General features: G+C 40.7%; 1 protein-coding gene across 2 annotated transcripts in view; it reads right to left on the bottom strand.

Annotated features, from left to right (window-relative positions):
• ass1 (argininosuccinate synthase 1) overlaps positions 1-21,561 on the bottom strand; it is a 28,765-nt gene extending 7,204 nt beyond the window's left edge. The window contains exons 1-12 of one of the 2 annotated variants that reach the window (XM_038733331.1): positions 21,440-21,561; positions 18,564-18,729; positions 17,101-17,235; positions 15,266-15,334; positions 13,891-14,079; positions 12,319-12,375; positions 12,142-12,216; positions 11,114-11,184; positions 10,993-11,023; positions 5,777-5,867; positions 1,911-1,995; positions 1,054-1,118 (exon numbers count right to left, since the gene is read on the bottom strand). In XM_038733331.1, coding sequence (XP_038589259.1) covers positions 1,054-1,118; positions 1,911-1,995; positions 5,777-5,867; positions 10,993-11,023; positions 11,114-11,184; positions 12,142-12,216; positions 12,319-12,375; positions 13,891-14,079; positions 15,266-15,334; positions 17,101-17,202 — 835 coding nt within the window. In that variant the 5' untranslated portion in view covers positions 17,203-17,235; positions 18,564-18,729; positions 21,440-21,561. The remainder of the gene's footprint in view (positions 1-1,053; positions 1,119-1,910; positions 1,996-5,776; positions 5,868-10,992; positions 11,024-11,113; positions 11,185-12,141; positions 12,217-12,318; positions 12,376-13,890; positions 14,080-15,265; positions 15,335-17,100; positions 17,236-18,563; positions 18,730-21,439) is intronic. The other variant, XM_038733332.1, reaches the window with a different exon arrangement.
• Positions 21,562-21,801: the final 240 nt, after the last annotated feature.

The following is a 21,801-nucleotide window of genomic DNA, read 5'->3' as shown; positions in this document are numbered from 1 at the left end:
GGTGCACAGGTCAGAGGGTTGACAGCACTGTGACAGGTGGGAAATGTTAGTCTGGCACACAGGCTGTTCAATGTTTTGTGGCACAGTGACAACATTCTTGACAAACCATTTCAATCCCTTCCGCTTCCCTGACCCCACACAAATAAATGTGACCCAACACAAATAGGTATGACATGTCCCCATTCAATCCCTCCCATCATCTATTGTGCTAACGCGACTTTCATTCCAGAGGAGACCAACATGTACACTCGATGGTAGTTATTCAACCACTTGGACACCTTGTGCTCAACCTCTTCCTATTGCTTCAGTAGAGGGAAAAGCTTTGATCTTTTGTTCAGCCGAGGGGAGAGAAAAGTGGGCTTCCCATTTTCCAATTTCTACCTGCCAAGTTGCGCCACAGCCACAGTGTGTTGGCCAGTCAATTTGCCAATCATAGCACATAGCGTTGTGGGGGGAAAAGGAGTGTGTATCTGTGTGTGCATCAAAAAAGGAAAGAACAGCTCAATGGCCTTGTATATTAGCTGCAGTAACACATGTAGAGACCTAACAAAGGAGTTTTTTTATTTGCCTGTTGATACCAAAGACAAAAAGACAAATACATCCGTGTGCAACTGCATGGGTCGACTGTGTATTTGTGTGTATCCAGTGAAGCATGTGCGCCGTTTTCTTATTCACAGTGTGCTTTCGTTCTCTATTTGTGTGCATGTATAAGTGACTGCAAGTAACTTCAGTGTCTATGATTCCAGGTGAACCAGAGTAAAACATTTCCTTTGAGGAGAGTGTGCCACTCAGCCCACTTTTATGGAAGTGGAATAGCAAGTGTGTCACTTAAAGCACTCATGTAAAATAACTGCAAATTGCATGAAAGCCCTGGATACTGAAAGGAAAGCTTCTGAATGAATGTAAAATTAAGTGCAAATATGTCCATCTCTCTGCATTTACAGTGTATATCACCGTTTGTGTACGTGAGGAAGCCTGTCAGACTAATTTGACATAAATAGAAAAATGTCATAACTAGACAGATAAAAATAAATATAATTTTTAATTCCTTACCTCGGGACTTCATTCCAATGAAACGGTTCTCTACGATGTCAATTCGGCCCACACCATGCTTTCCACTAAGAGAAAAACCAGGGAGAGTAGACACGCTCATACATTAATTTCACTTTTAAATAAATTAGCCCACGTAAGGAGCCTTCTACATTAAGTGAATTAACTGCCTGCTAGTCAAAAACATGATCATTTAAACAATACAATATTAAAAATTCCAATTAATGAGCAAAAAACATACGACACAACAGCCCTACACATTGCTAGGAAAGAACTCACAGATTTCTCCGCATTATAAATAGCTGTTGCATCTTCTACTAGCAGTCCAATTCATTCATCATTTCCTCAAGTATGATATTTTGAAAAGCTACTGACTAGTTTGTGATGCATAAAATTAAGCAGCACTAACTTAAAACAGACAAGAGTTCAATGACCGTGTCTAAAGTTGATGACAATTTCACAAAAAATAAATAAATAAAAAGAAAATTGAAAGGAAATCTACACCTGCAACATAAAGCATAGAGTTTAAAAGTGGTAGAGGAAACAGATTTTTCTTTGGTATCAGCCAGCCCAACTTCAGTACTTTTCATTTATTTCAGACAGTTGGAAAGCAGAGGGGCAGACAGAGTGGAGGAGACACAGGAGGGAAACCTCTGGTGGGATTCGATCCCAGGCCAGCAGCGACAGACACACATCATTCAAGAGGTGGTGAACTTAACCACTGCTCTAACTCTGGGGACACTTACAATTCTGTTAGAGATGCTTCCTTACACTGGACATCTTACAAATCCTACATGGAAAGTAAAACTGCTTTTCAATAAATGTTTAACAGACATTAGGATAAGCCATCTAATGCTTACCCAATATCATTGAGGTATAAGTAGATATCCAGTGGTGAGTCCTTGGATGTGCCTTCCTTCATGTTTGACACCTTGAAAGGCACTCCTAATGGGGGAAAAAAAAAAATTGGGATTACAAACATTTACAAACATACAGAAACTAGAATTACTTGCAAAAGAGTAAGTCATTGCGATGCATTAATAAAGTGAAAATTATCTTTTTGATGTGGGGGGAAAAATATCTTGCAGTAGTATACCACAGTTACCCATGCTATTTGTAGTATTTGAATTTATCTATTAAAGCAGTGGACTTTCCTACTAGAAATATACACATGAAGTATTGAATACAACACAGAAAAAAAGCAGCCAGTTTGCTGGTTAAGAGCTGATGGAAGGATAGTTCTTGTGTCTTGTGTTTGATTCTTGTGTTATGAGAATTCAATGACATGCTTTAATATAGAGCAGTAGATCAGTCTATAAGGATAAGGTTGGGAACCAGAGGGTTGCCAGTTCAAGTCCAGCTTGGACCAAACTTGCAAAGTGTGTCCCGGTAGTAGGAAAGGTGCCAGTTCACCTTAAGTTTCTTAGCCAAAGGTGGCTAACAACAATAATAGTAGATAAAAGTATCTCTTCTTAATTCATAGTAGAGGGTTTTCTCATTGCACTTTTATCTCTTTGTAATATCATTTACAGAGACCCAACAACTCCCACCATGAGCAAGCAGAAACCTTGAGCAGAACCTAGATTCAGGCAGAGCGGCCAACTGCCTCCACCGGTTGGGATCAGTTCCTCCAACAAAGTTTTATGATGTTTCTAGTTTTGATTTACTTTGTTTTTGCCATAGCAATTATACCTATACAGCCTTTTAATACAAAGATATATTGCCATTCACTGCCAGTAATTTTTTGAATGTTTATAGGACTCAAACTACACTTGTGTGAATTCTTATGGTAGAAAATGTGCCTAAATGCAAATCTAGCAATACAAAGGTCTGACATTACCTGTCAGACTGGTCTTTGCTCTTCGAGAATGCAAGTGAGATTAGAGAAATCAACACATAGCCAACAAAGAGCAATGAGTAAAAAGTTTCACCTTTACACAGCCTAGTTAATCAACAGTTTGGGGAAAAGGCTTTTCAAAAACTAATGGAAAAGTTTGTTTCAACTGACAAAATCGTCAAAATAAACAGCAAAGAGTTGATCAAATCTGCTGACAAGCGCTTATTATCTCAGTCACTGAAATCAATAGTAGGCAGCTAAAAGTGAAAATCACTACAAAAGGAGCTGGTGAGAGGGGCTAATAAATTCAAAGGCCCTGCTCATATGAAAGCTGTGAAATCGTGGGCAGGCCTTTACCTAATTAAATTACTCATGCAGCTTTGTTACCCATACTCTCTTTAGTGCTGAGATTTTTTGTGCCACTAAGTGTTTGTGTGTTCATGCGCATGTGCAGGAGACAAAACTACTTGCAGATTCATCACCTATCTTCCCATTACTGTGTCTCTAGCACAGTTTTTCTTAAAAAAACAATAAATAAAGACACCCACGTTCACCCAACACACTTCCTCTCCAAAGCCACTTAAACCAAGTACACATCAATCATTGTCATGGACCTGCTTATTGAAGGCCTTCTATGAGCAACACGGGCCAAAGGTGGGGGTGCAAACTAAAATGAAACATAGGTGCGTGTCCACAGTCTATGGTTGAGAAGGGACTATAACCATTTAAGAACTACACATGGAGATGAAATGAGAAAACCAATCTGCCGATATTCACTCTCCATGCGTCCAGCCCTATACATCCTTTAGCGTGCTTGCAGTTGTCAGTCAAATAGCCTTGAAGACAGGAGCGGCACTTAAGCGTTTACAAAGCCCTGATAGGAATGACACGTGAAGGACTTGACAAATTTTTTTAGACAAGGGCTTTGTTGATGGCCCATTCTCATATCGCGGGAATCGTGGTAGCTCCCATGGAGGAAGAATAAAGTAGCTCCCGGTGCAGGAGAGGGCAGTATGGATGATGCATTACTAAAACTGCACCCCCTCCCAGATACCTAATAATTAGATTAAAAGTTCAAATAAATTAAGTGTCTGAACGTGGGAGTGTAGGGGCTGGCCTTTCGTCCCTGTGCTCTCTCTTTCCTCGCTCTCTCCATCATGCGGGTTCTATCATTCACTGAAGGGTCTTTTTCTCCCCGTGATCCTTTTCTTGAGTTTTTCGCAGCCTAACAGTGCAGACAATGGGAGCGCAGACACAGTTGTAGGAAAAATTACTGCTTTACATTTTTCCCTCTCTGTCTCTTTTTCCTCTCCACTTCTTTGGTATGAAAGGAGGGAGGGATGACATTTTTTTCTTAAAAAAAAAAAAAAAAGGAAAAAAAGGGAGAGGGACGGGGAATGGAGTGTTTGACGGGGGAAAAGGTTCCTGTCGTTAAATATTCTTTTTTAATCAGTGAGAAAACTTTGGTGAGAAAGGCAGGGATGAAAAGGTGGGAGGGGGAATGAAATGAAACATTCTTGTGCTGATCTTGTGCTCAGAGGGAGGAGTAGGCTCGGGCCTTTGTGTGGACAACTAAAACAGCTTTTGTCACAGGGTACTCAATAAAAGGCACAGGGAATATGTGTGAAAACAGAGCGCGGGCCTGCTAAGAACCCGCGAAACCAGACTAGAAGTTACTACTGCATCACTGTTTTACAAAAGCATATCTCCAGTGCAGATACACACTGACCACTGAATTACATTTTAAAGCAATTTTATAGCTTATAGCTTCAGCGATCACAAATATTCCCACAAAATCTTCTGCCAACCTTCTGAACTTCCCTTTAATTACTATTACAGCTCAAATCTGCCCATTAAGCCCATGTGATCAGAGAAACTAGTGTCTCTCAGCCGATAGATGTTGGTGCTCTTGAGCCTCCACTAGTGATCAGGATGAAGGGACATCTGTGCCATTTGCCCCAGGCTTGGATGTTTCTTTGCGCAAACATGTGACACTTTCCACTATTCAGCCGGGCCCTCAAGGCAATATATCTAATGAGCGTTTCTATGGCCCCTCAGGGCTTGGTGTATTAGCTGGACTTAATGCTTCCGGCCCGTGTGTGCGCCCCCGGGCCAAACATGGCAGCTTTGGACCACGTAATGCTGTGAGGGGTTAAGGATAAGTCTGGGTGGTCAGGAGTGGTGATAAAGTGCAACCGGGTCAGCGTGAAAGCTGTAGCCCTGCTGCAACAACCATCAATGTTAAGGAACATGAAGAGAAGTGGACTGGTTGAGGAGGGACACTATCCCTTACTGGTGCATTACAGAAGTTCAGAACATTAAATAAAAATCATGCAAACTAACTGAAACTTATTTTTTTCCATTGTGTGTAGATGATGATAAAAACTATTTCATCAAATTAGTTTTGATGGATGATTTCAGAAACCAGTCCTGGGTAACTCCTGCCATTTTTCAAATGGAAGTACAAATTTCTGCCCTACAATCTGACATAATTCAAGCTCAAATGCAAAAAAAACCCAGGTTCAATTCAATAGGCAAATCCATTTCACAAGATGACAGGTAAGACCAATCATAAACCAGATGTTTCAATTCAGTTTGTAATAAAAGTGAAAAATGTATTGACATTAAATCTTTTTATATATCATGTACACATGTAAGGGAAAGGAAAAAAATATGATAAAATTGAATTCAATCAAATGAATAATATTATCCATTTGAATAGCTAATTGCTAATTTCTGAGCTTCAATAACATATTTGACATTTTTGGCAAATTACATGTTCTTCCCATCTACATCAGGGATCACTGTAGGTTTTAAAAGTTGCAAAGGTTGAAAACAAAAGCAGACTGACGGAGGAATCAACAGGTGAAAAATGTTGCAAGCACAAACCGTTTTTGAACTCTATCTCCAGCACATCGGGGACGTTGGGAGAATCTTGCGGGTTTTTGGTCATCAGGTACAGGTCAGCCGGAGCATGGCTCTGAAAAAAAAAAACCCACACACACACTCACTCTCTCCATTTCACACACTTTATTCCCTTTGATGAATAACCAGGACCTTCTGGGACCTCATCGAAGAACAGTACTGCGGATGGGGGAGACTGTTGTGTGAGGTGACAACGGACAACTCGAGACACGACGGGGAGATGAAAAGAGAGGGTGATGCGTGAAAAAGGAGAAACCTGAAAACACCACCAAGAGTTGAGTGAAGTCAAAAAACAAAACAAAAATCAATGTTCCATTTTTCTCCTCTATTTGGTTTCATTTTCCGTGCATGGCCCTTCACCGCAGGGGAAGGCGGAGAAAAGTGGGGTGCAGCAAGGAGGAGAGGGGGAAAGGGCAAAAGAAAGAAATAACTCATACCCAAGGATAGTGGACAATTGACAAGTCAAAACACACCTGATACTTTGACTGAACCTATTTGAGCAATGCTACATCCTCAATAATATTCTGCCTCTCTGTAAAAAATCTGCTGTTCTTCCCTACCTGTCTTCACCTCCTCTAATCTGCCAGTTTTCCAGTTAAGATTTTCCAAATGAGGTGTCCCTTTCATTTCATTTCCAAATGAAGAATTTTGCTTAATGGGCATCACACAGCAAAGCCTTAAAAGTCCACACACTAAATCCAGTAAAGTTGTCCAGGGTGACAGACGTTTGTCGTTTTTCCAGTTGGTGGAAGCTGGGAGCGATTTCAGTAAGTCATGGTTGGGACCTAAAAGAGCGTGGCAGTCTGACGTGTCTGCCCAGCGATGTGGCCCTCCAACAATTACACAGCATTAGAACAAAACGATGGCCAATGTCTCCTGAGCTGAAGCAAATTGCAGGGGGACTATGCAAAATAACTACTGGGTGCATTTAAATGGAAAGCTTTACCAGACACTAAATCATCATACAATAACTAATCGGCATCTGCTCGTTGCCTGTCAGTGAGGAGAAAACGAGCAGCGCAATCACTTTCCTTCCTTTTAACTAAACACCAAAATTGACTGGGAAGGCGCCGGTCTTCCTCTCCTTTATTTTCTGCCTCAGCGCCCTGAAAGATGCCAAATGAGAGCAAACAGGAGAGGGGCGAAATAACTACCCTAAAAAGCCTTTTGATGCACACTCTTTGAGGGGGGAAAGATGGACTGAATTTTAAATACAGGAGAATGAGAAAGTCTACGAATCCTGAGGTGTTATATGCTGGTTGTAAACGAATGGTTGTCTTTTTCAACCTTCAAATAAAAACACAGCAAAGCAACCTGTATTGTTTATATAATACCTTTATGGTTTAGACGCAGAATGCATTATGATTGTTATGCATCCAGATTTAGTCTTTCTGCCATAACAGATTGAAGTACATTTGTTTTAATTCTAGCTGTGGTGAAGAAAATATTTAGATTTCCAGTTTTAAAAAAAGTGCCCCAGTTTAAAATTATAATTGAGTTCCCTGGAGTATCTTTGTCTAAAACACAACAAAAGTATTAAGTGAGGAACTGCACTATAGCTTAGAGAAAAACCTCATAACACACATTACCACCTAATCAATTAAAAACATTCCAAAACATGTAGATTCTATCAAGTAATGTTTGAAAACTCATACATGGTCCAACAATGAAAGCTCAAACTTATAGGGGATTGAATACAAAGAGGAAAAATAAGGGGAATAGGCTTGTTTCCAGTGAGCGAGAGATCAATGCATTTCAATTCAAACCCCCTGCAGGTGGACCTGTCCCAAAGCCATGGTCCTGAAAGAGAGGAAAAAGGTAGAGACAGAGAAGGCGGGGGGCAATGGGTATTGGTGGGAAATGGGGCATGAAGCGCACCATCATGTAGCACAGTGCAACTCCTTTGGCAGTCTTTGCTTCTGCCATATTGTTGTGCTAAACGTGGCCCATACAGCAAAGGAGAAGGCTGACGCATGAACTTAAAGCAAGTAAATTTCTATCTTTCCACATATTAGTTGCCTCATTGGTTTTCAATCGAAGCCAGCAGAGCCAAAAGAGGCAGAGGTGGCAGGAGGGAGAGGGGGAGGACGGCAAAAGAGAGTTGAGAGGGAGATGGACGAGAAGAGGATGGTAAAAAAACAAAAAAAACATCTTTTGCGCAGTGGGTTGGAAATGACGCTTAAATCACCACGTTTCAAGTCTGCCCTTCTCTTTAAAATGCAAAAATGGCAAATTGAGATAAAGATAAAACAATATGCACGCCAAGATATTTAACACCAAGGATATTTTGGTTAATGTTAGGGCCTCAGCCGAATTTAGTGAGGACAACAGGCACTTCTACGTGGAGGCAAAGCTACATTGATGCCCGGATGGACACAGGGAGCGCTCGCTAAGTATTACAGGTCAGAACAATCAGACCTGGGGGCAGCGAAGGCACATGACAAATGCTGACCTCTTTGCTTCAAAGCACACATTCAGATGCATACATACACCTACAAGCCCACTTCCTTTCCCTACAGGCAGTCCCCTGTCCATCCATCTTTCCAGCCAGCCAAGCGACCAGCAGAAAACAAGTTTTCATTTCCTCTAGGTGAGCAGGGGCTTGGCGTTACGCTCCTTTACTCCTGGTCAACACGAGCAGTGGCCCATCAGCTCCATGATCAAAGAGCGGAGCGGGCCCGGGGAAGCTCACTGACAGAGACTATAATTAAGACCGAGGTGATGTTTTAATGACTCAGGACGAGTGTCAGGCTGCCTCAGGCTGGGCCCTGACTGCTCATGTGTGGAGGGACAGAGACAGAGGGAGGAGATAGAGGGCTCCTCATCCTGTTTCCTCACTAACAATTGCCATCACAAATCACATTTCCTGGAAATTCCAATTGGGCAACATTTATAGATAAAATATCCAGATGGAAATATTTTTATGGCTAATTCTGTGAATACCTGACCAATCAAAATCCTGTAAATTCAATATTGCCACAAAGCAGTCCAGCTCCCTGTTTTGTAACATTGCCTACAATGGTCAAAAACAAGCAGAGATATTGAAAGGTGAGCATTTAGAATCGCCAATATCTTTCATCAAAAAATGGAGAGTTGACAGTATACATCGTCATATCACCCAACCCTAATGCCAACAAAACCAGAATCTAATGTGGGAGCATTTGTTCAACTTAACAACTTCTAGCTCAACACAGTCGACATGCTAATATAGTATTAAATGTGACTAAACATGATAACAGATAGACGGAGTTGCCCTGGGCACACGTCTTCACATAGGTTAACGCTGCAGGAAGGAGGTAAAGTAAATAAAAAAAGTCATTGTGCTACAGGCAAGATGGTTTAGGGTTATCAGGAAGGATATAGTGTTAATCATAGAGTAACCTGAACCCTGCTGACTCTTATCTACAGGAGAACATATGAGCGACCATTTGGACATTTCTTAATCTGACTGTGTTGAGCAGAGTGGGGCCTTTGTACTACAGGTGGGGGATTGGGGGGTTTGAATTGCTGAGGTCCACCCTGAGCCTTGAGGGCTGTAACTGGAGTAGAGAGAGGGCCTGATACAGAGAGGAGATATTTAGAACAAGATAACCTGCTAGGTCAGAATCTGTCATGTTGGTTTCTGCATTTTGGTGAAAAATTAACTTTGTAAGTTTAATACGTATGTATATTTATTTCCTGCTCAAATACCATTTAAAATATTCATTTTAAACTAGGAATTACACTTAGATATTGCAGTGGTGTTGTGATGTTTACCCTGATCCTTTACAAAAATTGCCAGAGGGGCCCCAAGGTTGTGGCTACTGTAAATTAATTAAACTATCACAGCTTGTTCAAAGTTCAAAATATAATTTTGTGCCGTGGGTAATGTATTCAAATCCTTTTACCACTCTGGTCCCCTGCACCATAAATATTTCATTGTATTTAATGCCATTAATCGATTCAATATTGAAGGTAATGGTCCAACACAAAACCCCTGAATGAAATCAGTTACACAATACGGTCACCATGCATCGCTATGCTATTGAGCCGGTTTGTCTGATTCTTTTCAAAACATTTCTCCACAGGCCGACCAGTAAAGAGGCAGCGGAGGGGTGGGAAAGGGACAGAGAAAGAAAGTGAGAGAGATAGAAGTCTGTGAGTTACAGTGGCCCTGCCCCTGCATCTCCACTCCTGCAGCGCGGGACCCCTCGCCTCCCTGTGACACCCCGTCCATTGGGGACTCATCTGTCTGGCGCGCTGTCTTTGTACTTTACTGTTACTGGTGACATTTTGGTGTCACGGTGTCACGATGAAATGGCTCCCCTCCCACGTCGCAGCCCGCGGCGGCGCAACCAGTGGAACAATGAGGTCCCGAGGAGTTGGGGCTGGAACTCAGGAGGCCCCAGCTGGGCACAACGCCCTAACCCTTCCCCCCTCCCCGGCTCCCATGAAATCGGGAATTAGTCGAAGCGTTGCTGACGACAAGTCAGTGTCTGTGTGTCCCAGGCTCTTCCCAGGGCCTGGCGAGGACCCGGGGTGAGGAGAGACAGAGACACAGACACAGCGACCAAGGGATGGGAGCTTTGGGGGTCACTGGGGGCAACCTGTATGTACTGCCTTGACCTCCGACCACAGCAGAGATCAAACTCAGTCTCACCCATGGCACTGTGGGAGAGTGAGTCGTGTTTGTCTCTGCTGTGACTGGCATGGGTCAGCAGAAGGGACAGAAGCCTTATTGCCATGTTAGTTTTACAGTTGCTCCAAGCGGATGATCCATTCTGTATTAAAAAAAAGTCATTTCTGTCTGTCTGCTGGAAACAGCATGCTTGAGAGGGAGAAAAAGTACATTATTTATTGTACTCAACAGTAAACTCCCAATTTTAATGTCTGTCTCTGATTGTCATATTCCTTGAGCATTACATCATGAATTAGTAGTACAAAACATTAAGTATTGAACCTACAATTGTGCAAAAGAAGTGTTGTTTAAGGCAAAACAACTTTCTTAGTATTTAACCAGCACTTATTCATAACAGCGTCCCGTGTATATGCAAAGAAATCTCTTTAATAATAGTAAGTAGTATATCATACCCTTTTTAGGACTGTTATATTTTTTACTGTAAACATCACAGTCCAAAAGGTTGATGGGGTCAAAAGGAGGACAAAGAATTTGTAGACATGCTGTTGGGAATTGGTCTTACCTTAGGATTCTCCAGGATGCCAGACTCATAGCTGTAAAGGAAGACAATTTAGGAATTTATAAATACAAAAACAACATTGAAACAGGAACTAAAGATTGTGTATCACACCAGTCCTACTCACCTTATATGCATGAGGTTGGCGTCCATGCTCCAGGGTGCCCGAGGAGTGACAGGCACAGGGATGCCATGTTTCTATAGTTAGGCAAAGAAAGCTCTTGTTTTACTTGCTGTTTACCTGTAAGCTAACTGCACCTGAATGTTAGAGTAGAGACTTGAAAGCAGAGCTGTACTTGTCTGTTCAGAAAAGTTGTGAACACAAGGACCCAAGCAAAATATCTCCAGTGGCTGGTTTTTGGCATGCTGTGTAACCAAAATACACCTGTTTCCTCATACAGCTTTAAGAGTACACAGTGAAAATAACTAAAACACTAAACAAAGAAAGATCCTTTTTTTTTGGCATTTTCAAAGGAAAAGTCAACAATTTAGTGTTTTAAGATTGCTGGATTTCACAAGTACTCCACAAGCCAGCAAGAGAGGTGTCGACAGAAACATCATGACCGCCATCTAGTGGGAAAAACTGGTCTAAACCATATAAAAGGGACCATGAGAACAAATGGCCAATAATACGTGTGGTCTCATTAATACGAAGCTAAGAATGGTTAAATGTAAAATTAAAATTACAGGTAGAAATTAAGGATGTAATAATAAATATAATATTCTTCACCAATCTAATCATCTAAATTGAATACACATGGCCTGGGATTTCATTTTAGGTTCAGAAACTGCTGAGTTTTGTCATCACATATGGACAATTAGGTGTTACAGCAGCTCAAGATACAGATAATTAAAAATGAATCGAAATGAGAAATCTCTATCCATTACAATACCTGAGGCAGTTATTTTTGGATGTTTCTGTTATAATGTATTCACTACTGTTTTACTTTTTTTGTTATACTAAACTATAAATTATTTTAATGCCACCATGAACTTAAATGTTCATCAATTACATGCCTTACCATTATTTCTGGACTGTTAAACTGACAAATAAGACATTACTTTGTGCTCTGGTAACATCTGATGGGAATGTTTGGACATTATAAAGACCAAACAAACAAACTTTTGTGATTTTTAACAGACTGATGGAGTTACCTCTGCATATTCCATCAGGTCCTTTCTCCCCCGGAAGCGGTTGTAGAACTCAGGGATCCTCCATGGTGCGATGATCTGCAAAGCACAAAACAGAGTGTGAGAGTGTCGGCCCTGCAGCTGCATCATCATCATTTCAACAGATGCTGTGCCAAACAGTACAAGCCATAACTTCCACACCTTAACGTCAGGGTAGAGGGCGTAGCATGTGAGCTCAAAACGTATCTGGTCGTTGCCCTGAAAAACATAAAACACAATGGTTCAGCTCTATATATCACATGATGTCAATGTTCATCTGTATTTAGCAACTGGATGTGTGTACAGTAGGGCTGCAGCTAACGCCATGAATCACATCCTGCTTTGGTTGTCATTCCTATATTTTCCTGAACGGTGCTCAGTCCGTTTCTTCATCATAAATATAGCTGCATTGTTCTACCACAAATAAAAAACAAACAGCTGGAAAATGTTTGGACACACCTGAAGTTTCATTACTTGAAACTTCATGATGTGGTATCTGTCCCCATCTACAGGCAAATATGGACACTGCAGTTCAACTGATGACTGTCAATTTAATTAATACCTTTGAAGTACAAATAAAACCAGGAAAGAAATCTGTAAAGGTATTGAATAACAAACTGTATATTATGCCGATAACAAAATAGATATAGGATTCCTTCTGAAATTAATCACAATGGATTCTACTACTTTCAATGAAATTATAAATATAATTTTACTTACAATGTGATAACCTAGCGCGCACACACGACATTTCTCTAACGCAGCTGCAGCTTATCCATAGTTTCACATTTTGACCAAAGACATGATGTCAGTGTGATTTCAGATCAGTGTAATTAATTTAGCAATTACGTTGTCATTTTGTAATAACTACAACTCCGATCACTGCTCTACATAGGAGAGCACTCAGTCATTGTCCAGTTTCCAGTAATATTAATTATTTATTTTATTTTGCAGGTGTTTTAAGATAAAAGTGGAAACGCAGAGTGCAATGCTGTTTCACAGGAAAATTAGGAGGCAAAACATGCCAGATTATCCCAGTAACACAAGAACGCAGAAGAGTTGATTTGGCAAAAAAATAAAAATGACAGCCAATGTGTCATGAGAAGACATCTATCCACAGGATTTACTGAAATGACAATGTGACATGGAATCCAGGCTAATATTCAACATTTTTTCATTCACTGCTCATTCATACTACATTTGGCAGGCCTCCAAACCACCAAAACATATTTGCAATTTCCTTTGAACTGCAGTGATTCATTTCATTCAGCTGATGACTCAGAACTGTGTGAGGAAATGTGCAGGCAATTAAGATGGTAACATCTGTTTCAGAATCACAGGAAACATTTCTTTCAATAAATATATGACTGAAAATGATCGTTTCTGAATGAGGGAGGGCAGAAACGACTCTGGGTAGGATAGATCGAAGTTATTATTCAACCCATGGCCTACATCCTCATCTCCAGACTATGGACAGTAACCTTGTTATGTAGTTTGTGTTTAGAAAAGAGTGGCTGGGATTGGCTTGTGGATCAGGCACATCAAATGTAACCACAATGTCTACACTTTAACTTTAGTGTCAGATCATCTACCCAACTTATTCTTTTCTGCCGCAGCTCAAAAATGCAAGAAAATTTAAATAATCTTTAGATTAAATAATATTTTGTCATATTAGCAGAATCCTGGACATTCTCCTTCCTCAGAGTGCAGCCTCTTGTCTTGTGTATGGTTTACCTTTCCTGTGGCACCATGGGAGACAAAATTAGCACCTTCCCTGAGTGCAATCTCGACCTGACGGCGAGCAATGCAAGGACGTGCTACTGAAGTGCCCAGCAGGTATCGGTCCTCATAGATGGCGTTGGCCTGAACTGCGGGCCAGATGAAGTCCTCCACAAACTCTGCACGCAGGTCTTCAATGAAAACCTACACAGGAACACAGAGCAGGGTTTTGTGTTAAGTCTTTGATTCTATTCATCTCAGAAATATTAAAGTTAGGGTAGGCAGCATTGGAGAAACTAGAGACCGCTAGATTCTGAAAGGATACAACCGACAAAATCCCAGCCCCTCACTTCAGGCTAGGTCTGGACGATATGGGCAAAAATGTTATCACGATAAAAAAGTTTCATATCTTTTGATATCGATAATTATCACGATAAGTATCAAATCGTTAATTCTTTTGAATTTAAGGTCTGATTTTTAGTCCTGAGTGAAAGTTGAAGAAACCTGATGGTTATTGTGGTTTTAAACTCTTTTTTTATAGTCATCACTTCACAAATCTGAGGTAGAACATTCAAAACAATTATGATAACATCTTTGTCAACAAATATGTTAAGCTTTCATCAGTCCTTTTTCCTCAACAAAATAAAAATCTTAATAAAAAATGAAGTCCTAATTAGTGTATTATTCAAGTGAATAAAATCAAACATTTATTGAATATTTGTTGCCCACACCAGCTTTAATTAATTATATGATATCTTTCCCTTTTAAGAAAGGAAAAAAAACGATAATTGTCTGCCACAAAAGCTGTTGTGCGCTCTCAAGAATCAGAATAAAGCAGCTACTGATGTCCATTCATTACAGCGTGCCATCACATTGAACATGAAAAGCATGACATCTGAGATTTGATTTATTTATCTGTCAGCTGGCAAAAGGCACTACATTCATGCTGTTGGGAAAATATGGATAAAAAGTGAATTTGGTATCTTACTGCAAAAAGATTGATCTTCAGCTTGTTGAATGTCAGTGTTTCCCTATCAGCACATGAATGCTAAATATTCAAACCAGTACGGGGCATGCTAGGGGTTAAGGTGCCGACCATGATCATCAATATTCCTGGGTTGGACCTTTCAACATTATATTGAAAGGTCAAGGCCTTTGTTTATTGTTTCCCCACTTCTCTCTCCCTCATTCCCCTTTCATATCTCTAGCGCCTGCTGTCTGATGAGGGCTTAAAATGCCAACAAAAAAACAAAAAGTACATAGCAGTGTTATGTGAAACCATCTGCTGCCTGATAAGAAATCAATCTGAAATCTTTGGGCATTTTTGGAAATATGCTGGGTAGTAAATAACAGTTCTTAAAGCAGCATCGCATTTCATTTTGTCTCTTACCTTCTTTGCTCCGAGGCTTTCTGCCTTTTTCCGGGCAGCTTCAAAATCTTCATCTTGCCCAATGTTGGCCTAGAAAAACACACATTGAATTGCACATTTAACGGACGCAAATATAAACATTTTTCTTAATATTTGCAACTGAAGCTACATCAACTGTTAAGCTGTGGAACAGACACAAGCCCCCAGTGAGTAAACATGCAGGCTCGTGACTGTGCAAGTTTTAATTCTGACAATCCATTAACTTGTAATTCAGATCACATCCGCTGAGGAGATGTAATAACCTCCTCACAGCAGAAACCAAGAGGCTGTCTGAGCTCCTGAGTGTAATACTAAACAAGGGAAATTTTCCTACAGAGACACAATAGTGATCTAGTGAACAAAACTGACAAATCTGCAGAATAAACACTTAAGCATGATTTTGATATTTCATTTTAATTGCTGTGCTTTTCTGAGTGCACATGAACAGAACAGTAGAGCTTCAATGCTTCTTAGCATGTCTGTGGAGCTCTGTTGGAGGGATGAACACCATTCATCCACAACATATTCTTTATCGATATATACAAATAACCTTTATTTTATCAGGTAATCTCACTGAGATCAAGATCTCTTTTGAAAGAGAGACCTGAGTACAGCAGACAGAGAGAAAAACAAACACAGCCAGACATAATAAAAGGACTTAACATCAGAGACAGTCACAGACATCACTAAATACATTTGAAGATAAATGTTTATTATACACATTGATGTTATGTAGATAGCGGTGGACAGCAAAATCTTCTGTAAAGGCGACTGTAAAGGCTGTGGCATTTTATTCAAGTCAATTTCAAACTCACCAACTTTTCAGTGAGCCCTGGTGCACGGAAACAGCTGCATTTGACATGTTTCTCCACTTTATTAATTTGTCCAATGTCAGTATATAACAAGGCATTATGACATTACAATGGAACTATGTGAATTCAACTTTATTGTGAAATACACTTATATTTGACGGCAATGTCGGCAACATAGCCACTTGAAAGCATTTGTCGCAGCTTAGTCATTTATAAATGTCTGCAGTTTGTCCCCGATTTTTTATCTTTAAACAGAAGTTCTCATAATACTGGTTGGTGAAAGTAGATTATACATGATTGATGTTATTAACATCATCGGTAATGTTGATAGATGTTATTAACATCTAACAACATTAACAAGTTTCTTTTTAAACCAACAATGTCCTTAACACGCCATCGTACCTGCATACCATATGCATTATTTAATTAACATACAGATATTAACGCGCTAAATTAAAAACCACTGCCACAACAAACACCACAAGCAGTTATTTCTGTGGTATTTCTGCCAGACTGTTTGTTGGTACAATATTCTTTGGCCAGTTGACCCAAGTGCATAGATTTACAGTTTCATCAAAGACCATCAATTATGCATTGGATCAGCGCCTGCTGTTGTTCTTCTGCTACCCTGGAACCAAAGCCAAAAAGATTTGGAAAGGTGCACCTTGTGTGCCACAACATTGAATACAGACAATCACCCATCCTCGCCCCACACCCAATCACAACACCACAGAATGAAAAGTTAGTCAACAGCAAAATCTGCCTGCTGTGCAGTTTGAAACTGCCACAGGGCAAAAAGTAAATCCAGCTAGATTTACGTTTGCATTATGAAGCGAGATCCCGTGGTTGGGGCTTAACCGCTACTGCAGCCAACTCATATATATGCTAAGTTGCATAAACTGTCACTGGAATATTGTAAAACTTTAGATATACGTGACATCCAAAAGCAACTGGTTAGAAACATGAACAAAGACAACGGACACACACAGGTGCCTAAACCCTCACCAAGTACGTGATCACATCGTAGCCCTGTTCCTTCAGCCAAACCAGAATACAGGATGTGTCCAGCCCACCACTGTAGGCCAGAACCACTGTACCTTTACACATGATGAGTGCCGTTCAGTCTAGCAGGTAGAGAAGCTGTGGAGCAGCAGCACAGAAGAGACAATTAGATTAATCAGTAGCCTAGCTGGCAAGGAAATGTGAATATATAAACTGGGGAGTTAAAATAAGTCAAATCTCTAACACCACATGTGGCTTAATCTAGTTTCTTAAAAAGGTTAACATTTAATGCATGAACTTAAATGCTGAAGGTTGACAGAAACAAGCAATATCATGAAGTCACCTTGGGCTTTGGGTATTTATTTTTCACTATTTTTTGACATTTTAGGTCAAGATGCTTTACAGTGAAGTAGCACATAGTGTCCTGTGGAAAAATGGACTACCCGTATTAAAATGTTACTGATAGATTTTAATAAATTTTCCAGCCTAAAAAACCCTCAGCTACATCCCTTGACAGTATAATTTTGTCATCAAACGTTCCTAAAATTCATTATGGCAGATAGCCCCAGTTGACAGAATAAGATTAGTTCTTGTTGGGAATAAAAATGAAAACTACCCAGCAATTTCCACACATCCTGAACAGACCTCTTCATTGAGGTGTGTAGCTAGTGTTGGACCTGTGACAAGCACGCTAGGAGCAGTTCAAGTGAAAATTAAAGAAAGAAAGAAAGGGAGATAACGTTACGTAAGATTTAATTAGTTGTAAATGTAAATGCTCCGTACTTGTATAGCGCCTTTCTAGCGCCACTCAAAGCGCTCTTACACCAGTCACACACATTCATACACTGAGCCTAAGTTTTCAAACGGAAACTAACATTCACACTCACACACTGGCGGAATAGCCGCCAGGGGCAAATCGGGGTTCAGTATCTTGCCCAAGGACACTTCGACACGCAACCAGGGGGAGCCAGGGATTGAACCGCGCTACCTCGTGAGCCACAGCCGCCCCAGTTGGTGTGGAGTTTACACGTGTTTAAACAGCGACAAAATCCTAGCCTGAAGTGAGGGGCTGGGATTTTGTCGTTTACACGTGTTTAAACAGCGATTTCAGATGGGGAAAAAAACGTTTAAGTCAACTACTACCCTCAACGCGAGCTTTATTTAAAAACATTATGGGGACACTCTCTGACCATCCTAGCCCCAGTTTATGTTGCAACACGTTGCCTGGCACGTGGCGACGACGTTTCCATTTATTAGCTAAACATATGCGCATGATATTTTTCTGAGATAGCTTATATTATTAGCTACATTTAGCTACATTTTTGGGAGGGGGATATGCTATTGACGTATTTTGCCACAGCAACTGTCACCCACGCCTGATGAAAAATCAAATCACGGAGGTCGCTTTGGCTGACCGATAAAACCTTACACTGAAACATACAACCACTAAGGTGGAGAGTACTTACTACACAGCGAGGTTTGTGAGGTGAATGAACGTTGTTGCCGTTGGTCTGTCGGTGAGGAGCACAGGAGGGAGAGAAGCAGCTGCGTGTCCTCTTCACCGGCTGTTTGGCTGCTGAACTAGCTGGTTCAATTACTACTTATATTGCGTCATCCCTTCACGCGCACACCCTGGTGACGGGGCAGTTTATTCATACAGGAGTATATACAAAAAGGTAATGATGAAAGATTCTCTTGAGTTGCATCATGGATATGGTGCTATGCTATGCTATGCTTTAATATTTGTAACCCATAGAAGACAATCCACAAATGTGTACTATGATTTACAAATATTTCACTAATCACAAATGCGTGTTTTTACATTTGTGTTGTGTAAAATCATATCCACAAAAATACAGAGTGATGTGTACACACAACAGTTTTTACACATTTACGGATTACTTCCTGTATATTTGTGGGGCTTTTTACTCAACACGTTGCCAGGCACGTGGCGACAAGGTTTCCATTCATTAGCTAAACATACCGCGGTGAAATTAGTTTTAAGTTGGATATTCGACAGAAATTCACCCAGGATCCAGTGACGGCTTTTTAGTCAGTTCACCCAGTGACTGTTGTATAAGTGCGGTTAGCTTACCTCTGATGGCTCGCTTTTAACCAACGGGGGTTAACTTAGGGACCATCAATAAATTACAATTGTGAGAACAGTGTTATGGGAAAATCATTATTTATTTCAATAGCTTCCAAGTCATGTGACACAGGGACTTCAAACCAATGCCGAATTGTAGTACTATACTAGGCAAATGAGACACACCCCTTCATATTTGATTTGAGTGCATTTTTTATTTTATATGAATATTTTTTTCTTCAATAGATTCCATTTCAAATGATTCAGGGACTCAAAACCAATGCCGAATAGTACTACTACCTGTTACACATATTACACACCTCTTGTACAACTGCAGTTGTACCACACAGAGTCAGTCATTTTCTTCCACAGCATTGAGCAGATTTCAAAGAAACACTTTATTTACACAACGGATATTCCCAGTTTCCATTCATTGCCTCTTCATATTGTGTGCTGTCCATTTCCACACACTGAGCATGGAACCACCGTTCACAAACATCACACTGGACCTGTGGAATTAAAATAAATCTTTCGTAACATATACATATATATATATATATATATATTTATTTCAATGTCTGTTGCTTAGATGTAGAGCGGTTGTCCACTACATGGAAGATATATGCCCCCTCTGTATTTGCTCAGAAGGCTGTGCCATTGTTGTGTGAGTGTGTGTGAACGAGTATTAGTTTCTTTCTCATCAGCAGTTGGCACCTTGCATTTATTTCTCTGCCATCGTTGTATGAATGTGTGTGTGAATGGGTACCAATAATCTTCTTAGCGGTTATAATCACCCACTGCGGAGCCCTCCTGTCCTGGGCCGTGCACATCCCATGCCAGGTGGTGAAGTTTCCAGTCAGGATGCTTTCTATGACTTCTCTATTAAGGTTGACAAGAATTTGGCATGGGAATGTAGAGTTCTTAAGCTTCCTTTAGAAATTAATTTATTACTTATATAAAGTATCCAACGAGGGTTAAAATGAAGGGCAACTGGACTTGGTTGAAGATACTGGAAGACGTTTCGTCCCTTATCCAAAGGACTTTTTCAGTTCTGACTGACTGGCAGGGAAACTCAGCTATTTAACCTCAGTGGGGTCGTTGGCCCGGGTCATCGATACCGCTGGTTCGTTAGTGTTCCTTGGTGTTGACAGTCGTTGAGACTACCTGTGGCCAAGACTGAACGACCATCGTTGGTATCTTCACCTGAGGCCAATGGGTTACGTTTGTTGAGTTTCCTGGGAAGTGATGAAAGGACAGCATTGTAAGTGGGGGATAAGTGGTGGCGTAGACCCCCTCCCCTGTTCAATGACGGCTTCTCAACCCTGGTGTAGATGGCTTCCTTGACACCTCTTTCAAACCATCCATCTTCTCTGTCTAAAATGTGCACCTGGTGGTCCTCAAACGAGTGTCCTCTGTCCTTCAGATGTAAGTAGACTGCAGAGTCTTGACCTGAGGAGTTGGCCCTTCTGTGTTGAGCCATGCGTTTGTGTAGTGGTTGTTTAGTCTCCCCAATATACAGGTCTGTGCATTCCTCACTGCATTGGACCGCATACACTAGATTGAAAAATAAAAAATGCACTCAAATCAAATATGAAGGGGTGTGTCTCATTTGCCTAGTATAGTACTACAATTCGGAATTGGTTTGAAGTCCCTGTGTCACATGACTTGGACGCTATTGAAAAAAAAAGGCATTATATTACATAAATTATGAATAAATATTCATAAATTCGAATATGCACTCAAATCAAATATGAAGGGGTGTGTCTCATTTGCCTAGTATAGTACTACAATTCGGCATTGGTTTGAAGTCCCTGTGTCACATGACTTGGAAGCTATTGAAATAAATAATGATTTTCCCATAACACTGTTCTCACAATTGTAATTTATTGACGGTCCCTAAGCTAACCCCCGTTGGTTAAAAGCGAGCCATCAGAGGTGAGCTAACCGCACTTATACAACAGTCACTGGGTGAACTGACTAAAAAGCCGTCACGATCCTGGGTGAATGTCTGTCGAATATCCAACTTAAAACTAACTTCACCGCGGTGCTAAACATATGCGCATGATCTTTTTCTGAGATAGCTTATATTATTAGCTACATTTAGCTACATTTTTGGGAGGGGGATATGCTATTGACGTATTTTGCCACAGCAACTGTCACCCACGCCTGATGAAAAATCAAATCACGGAGGTCGCTTTGGCTGACCGATAAAACCTTACACTGAAACATACAACCACTAAGGTGGAGAGTACTTACTACACAGCGAGGTTTGTGAGGTGAATGAACGTTGTTGCCGTTGGTCTGTCGGTGAGGAGCACAGGAGGGAGAGAAGCAGCTGCGTGTCCTCTTCACCGGCTGTTTGGCTGCTGAACTAGCTGGTTCAATTACTACTTATATAGCGTCATCCCTTCACGCGCACACCCTGGTGATGGGGCAGTTTATTCATACAGGAGTATATACAAAAAGGTAATGATGAAAGATTCTCTTGAGTTGCATCATGGATATGGTATAATGCTATGGAAGATTTAACTGCTTTAATATTTGTAACCCATAGAAGACAATCCACAAATGTGTACTATGATTTACAAATATTTCACTAATCACAAATGCGTGTTTTT

Source organism: Micropterus salmoides, unplaced genomic scaffold (assembly GCF_014851395.1).
Source record: "Micropterus salmoides isolate LMB-PRFRI ecotype aquatic unplaced genomic scaffold, ASM1485139v1 Ms_hic_scaffold_20, whole genome shotgun sequence".
Classification (NCBI taxonomy): Eukaryota; Metazoa; Chordata; class Actinopteri; order Centrarchiformes; family Centrarchidae; genus Micropterus; species Micropterus salmoides.
This window is presented reverse-complemented; position numbering and strand designations above follow the sequence as displayed.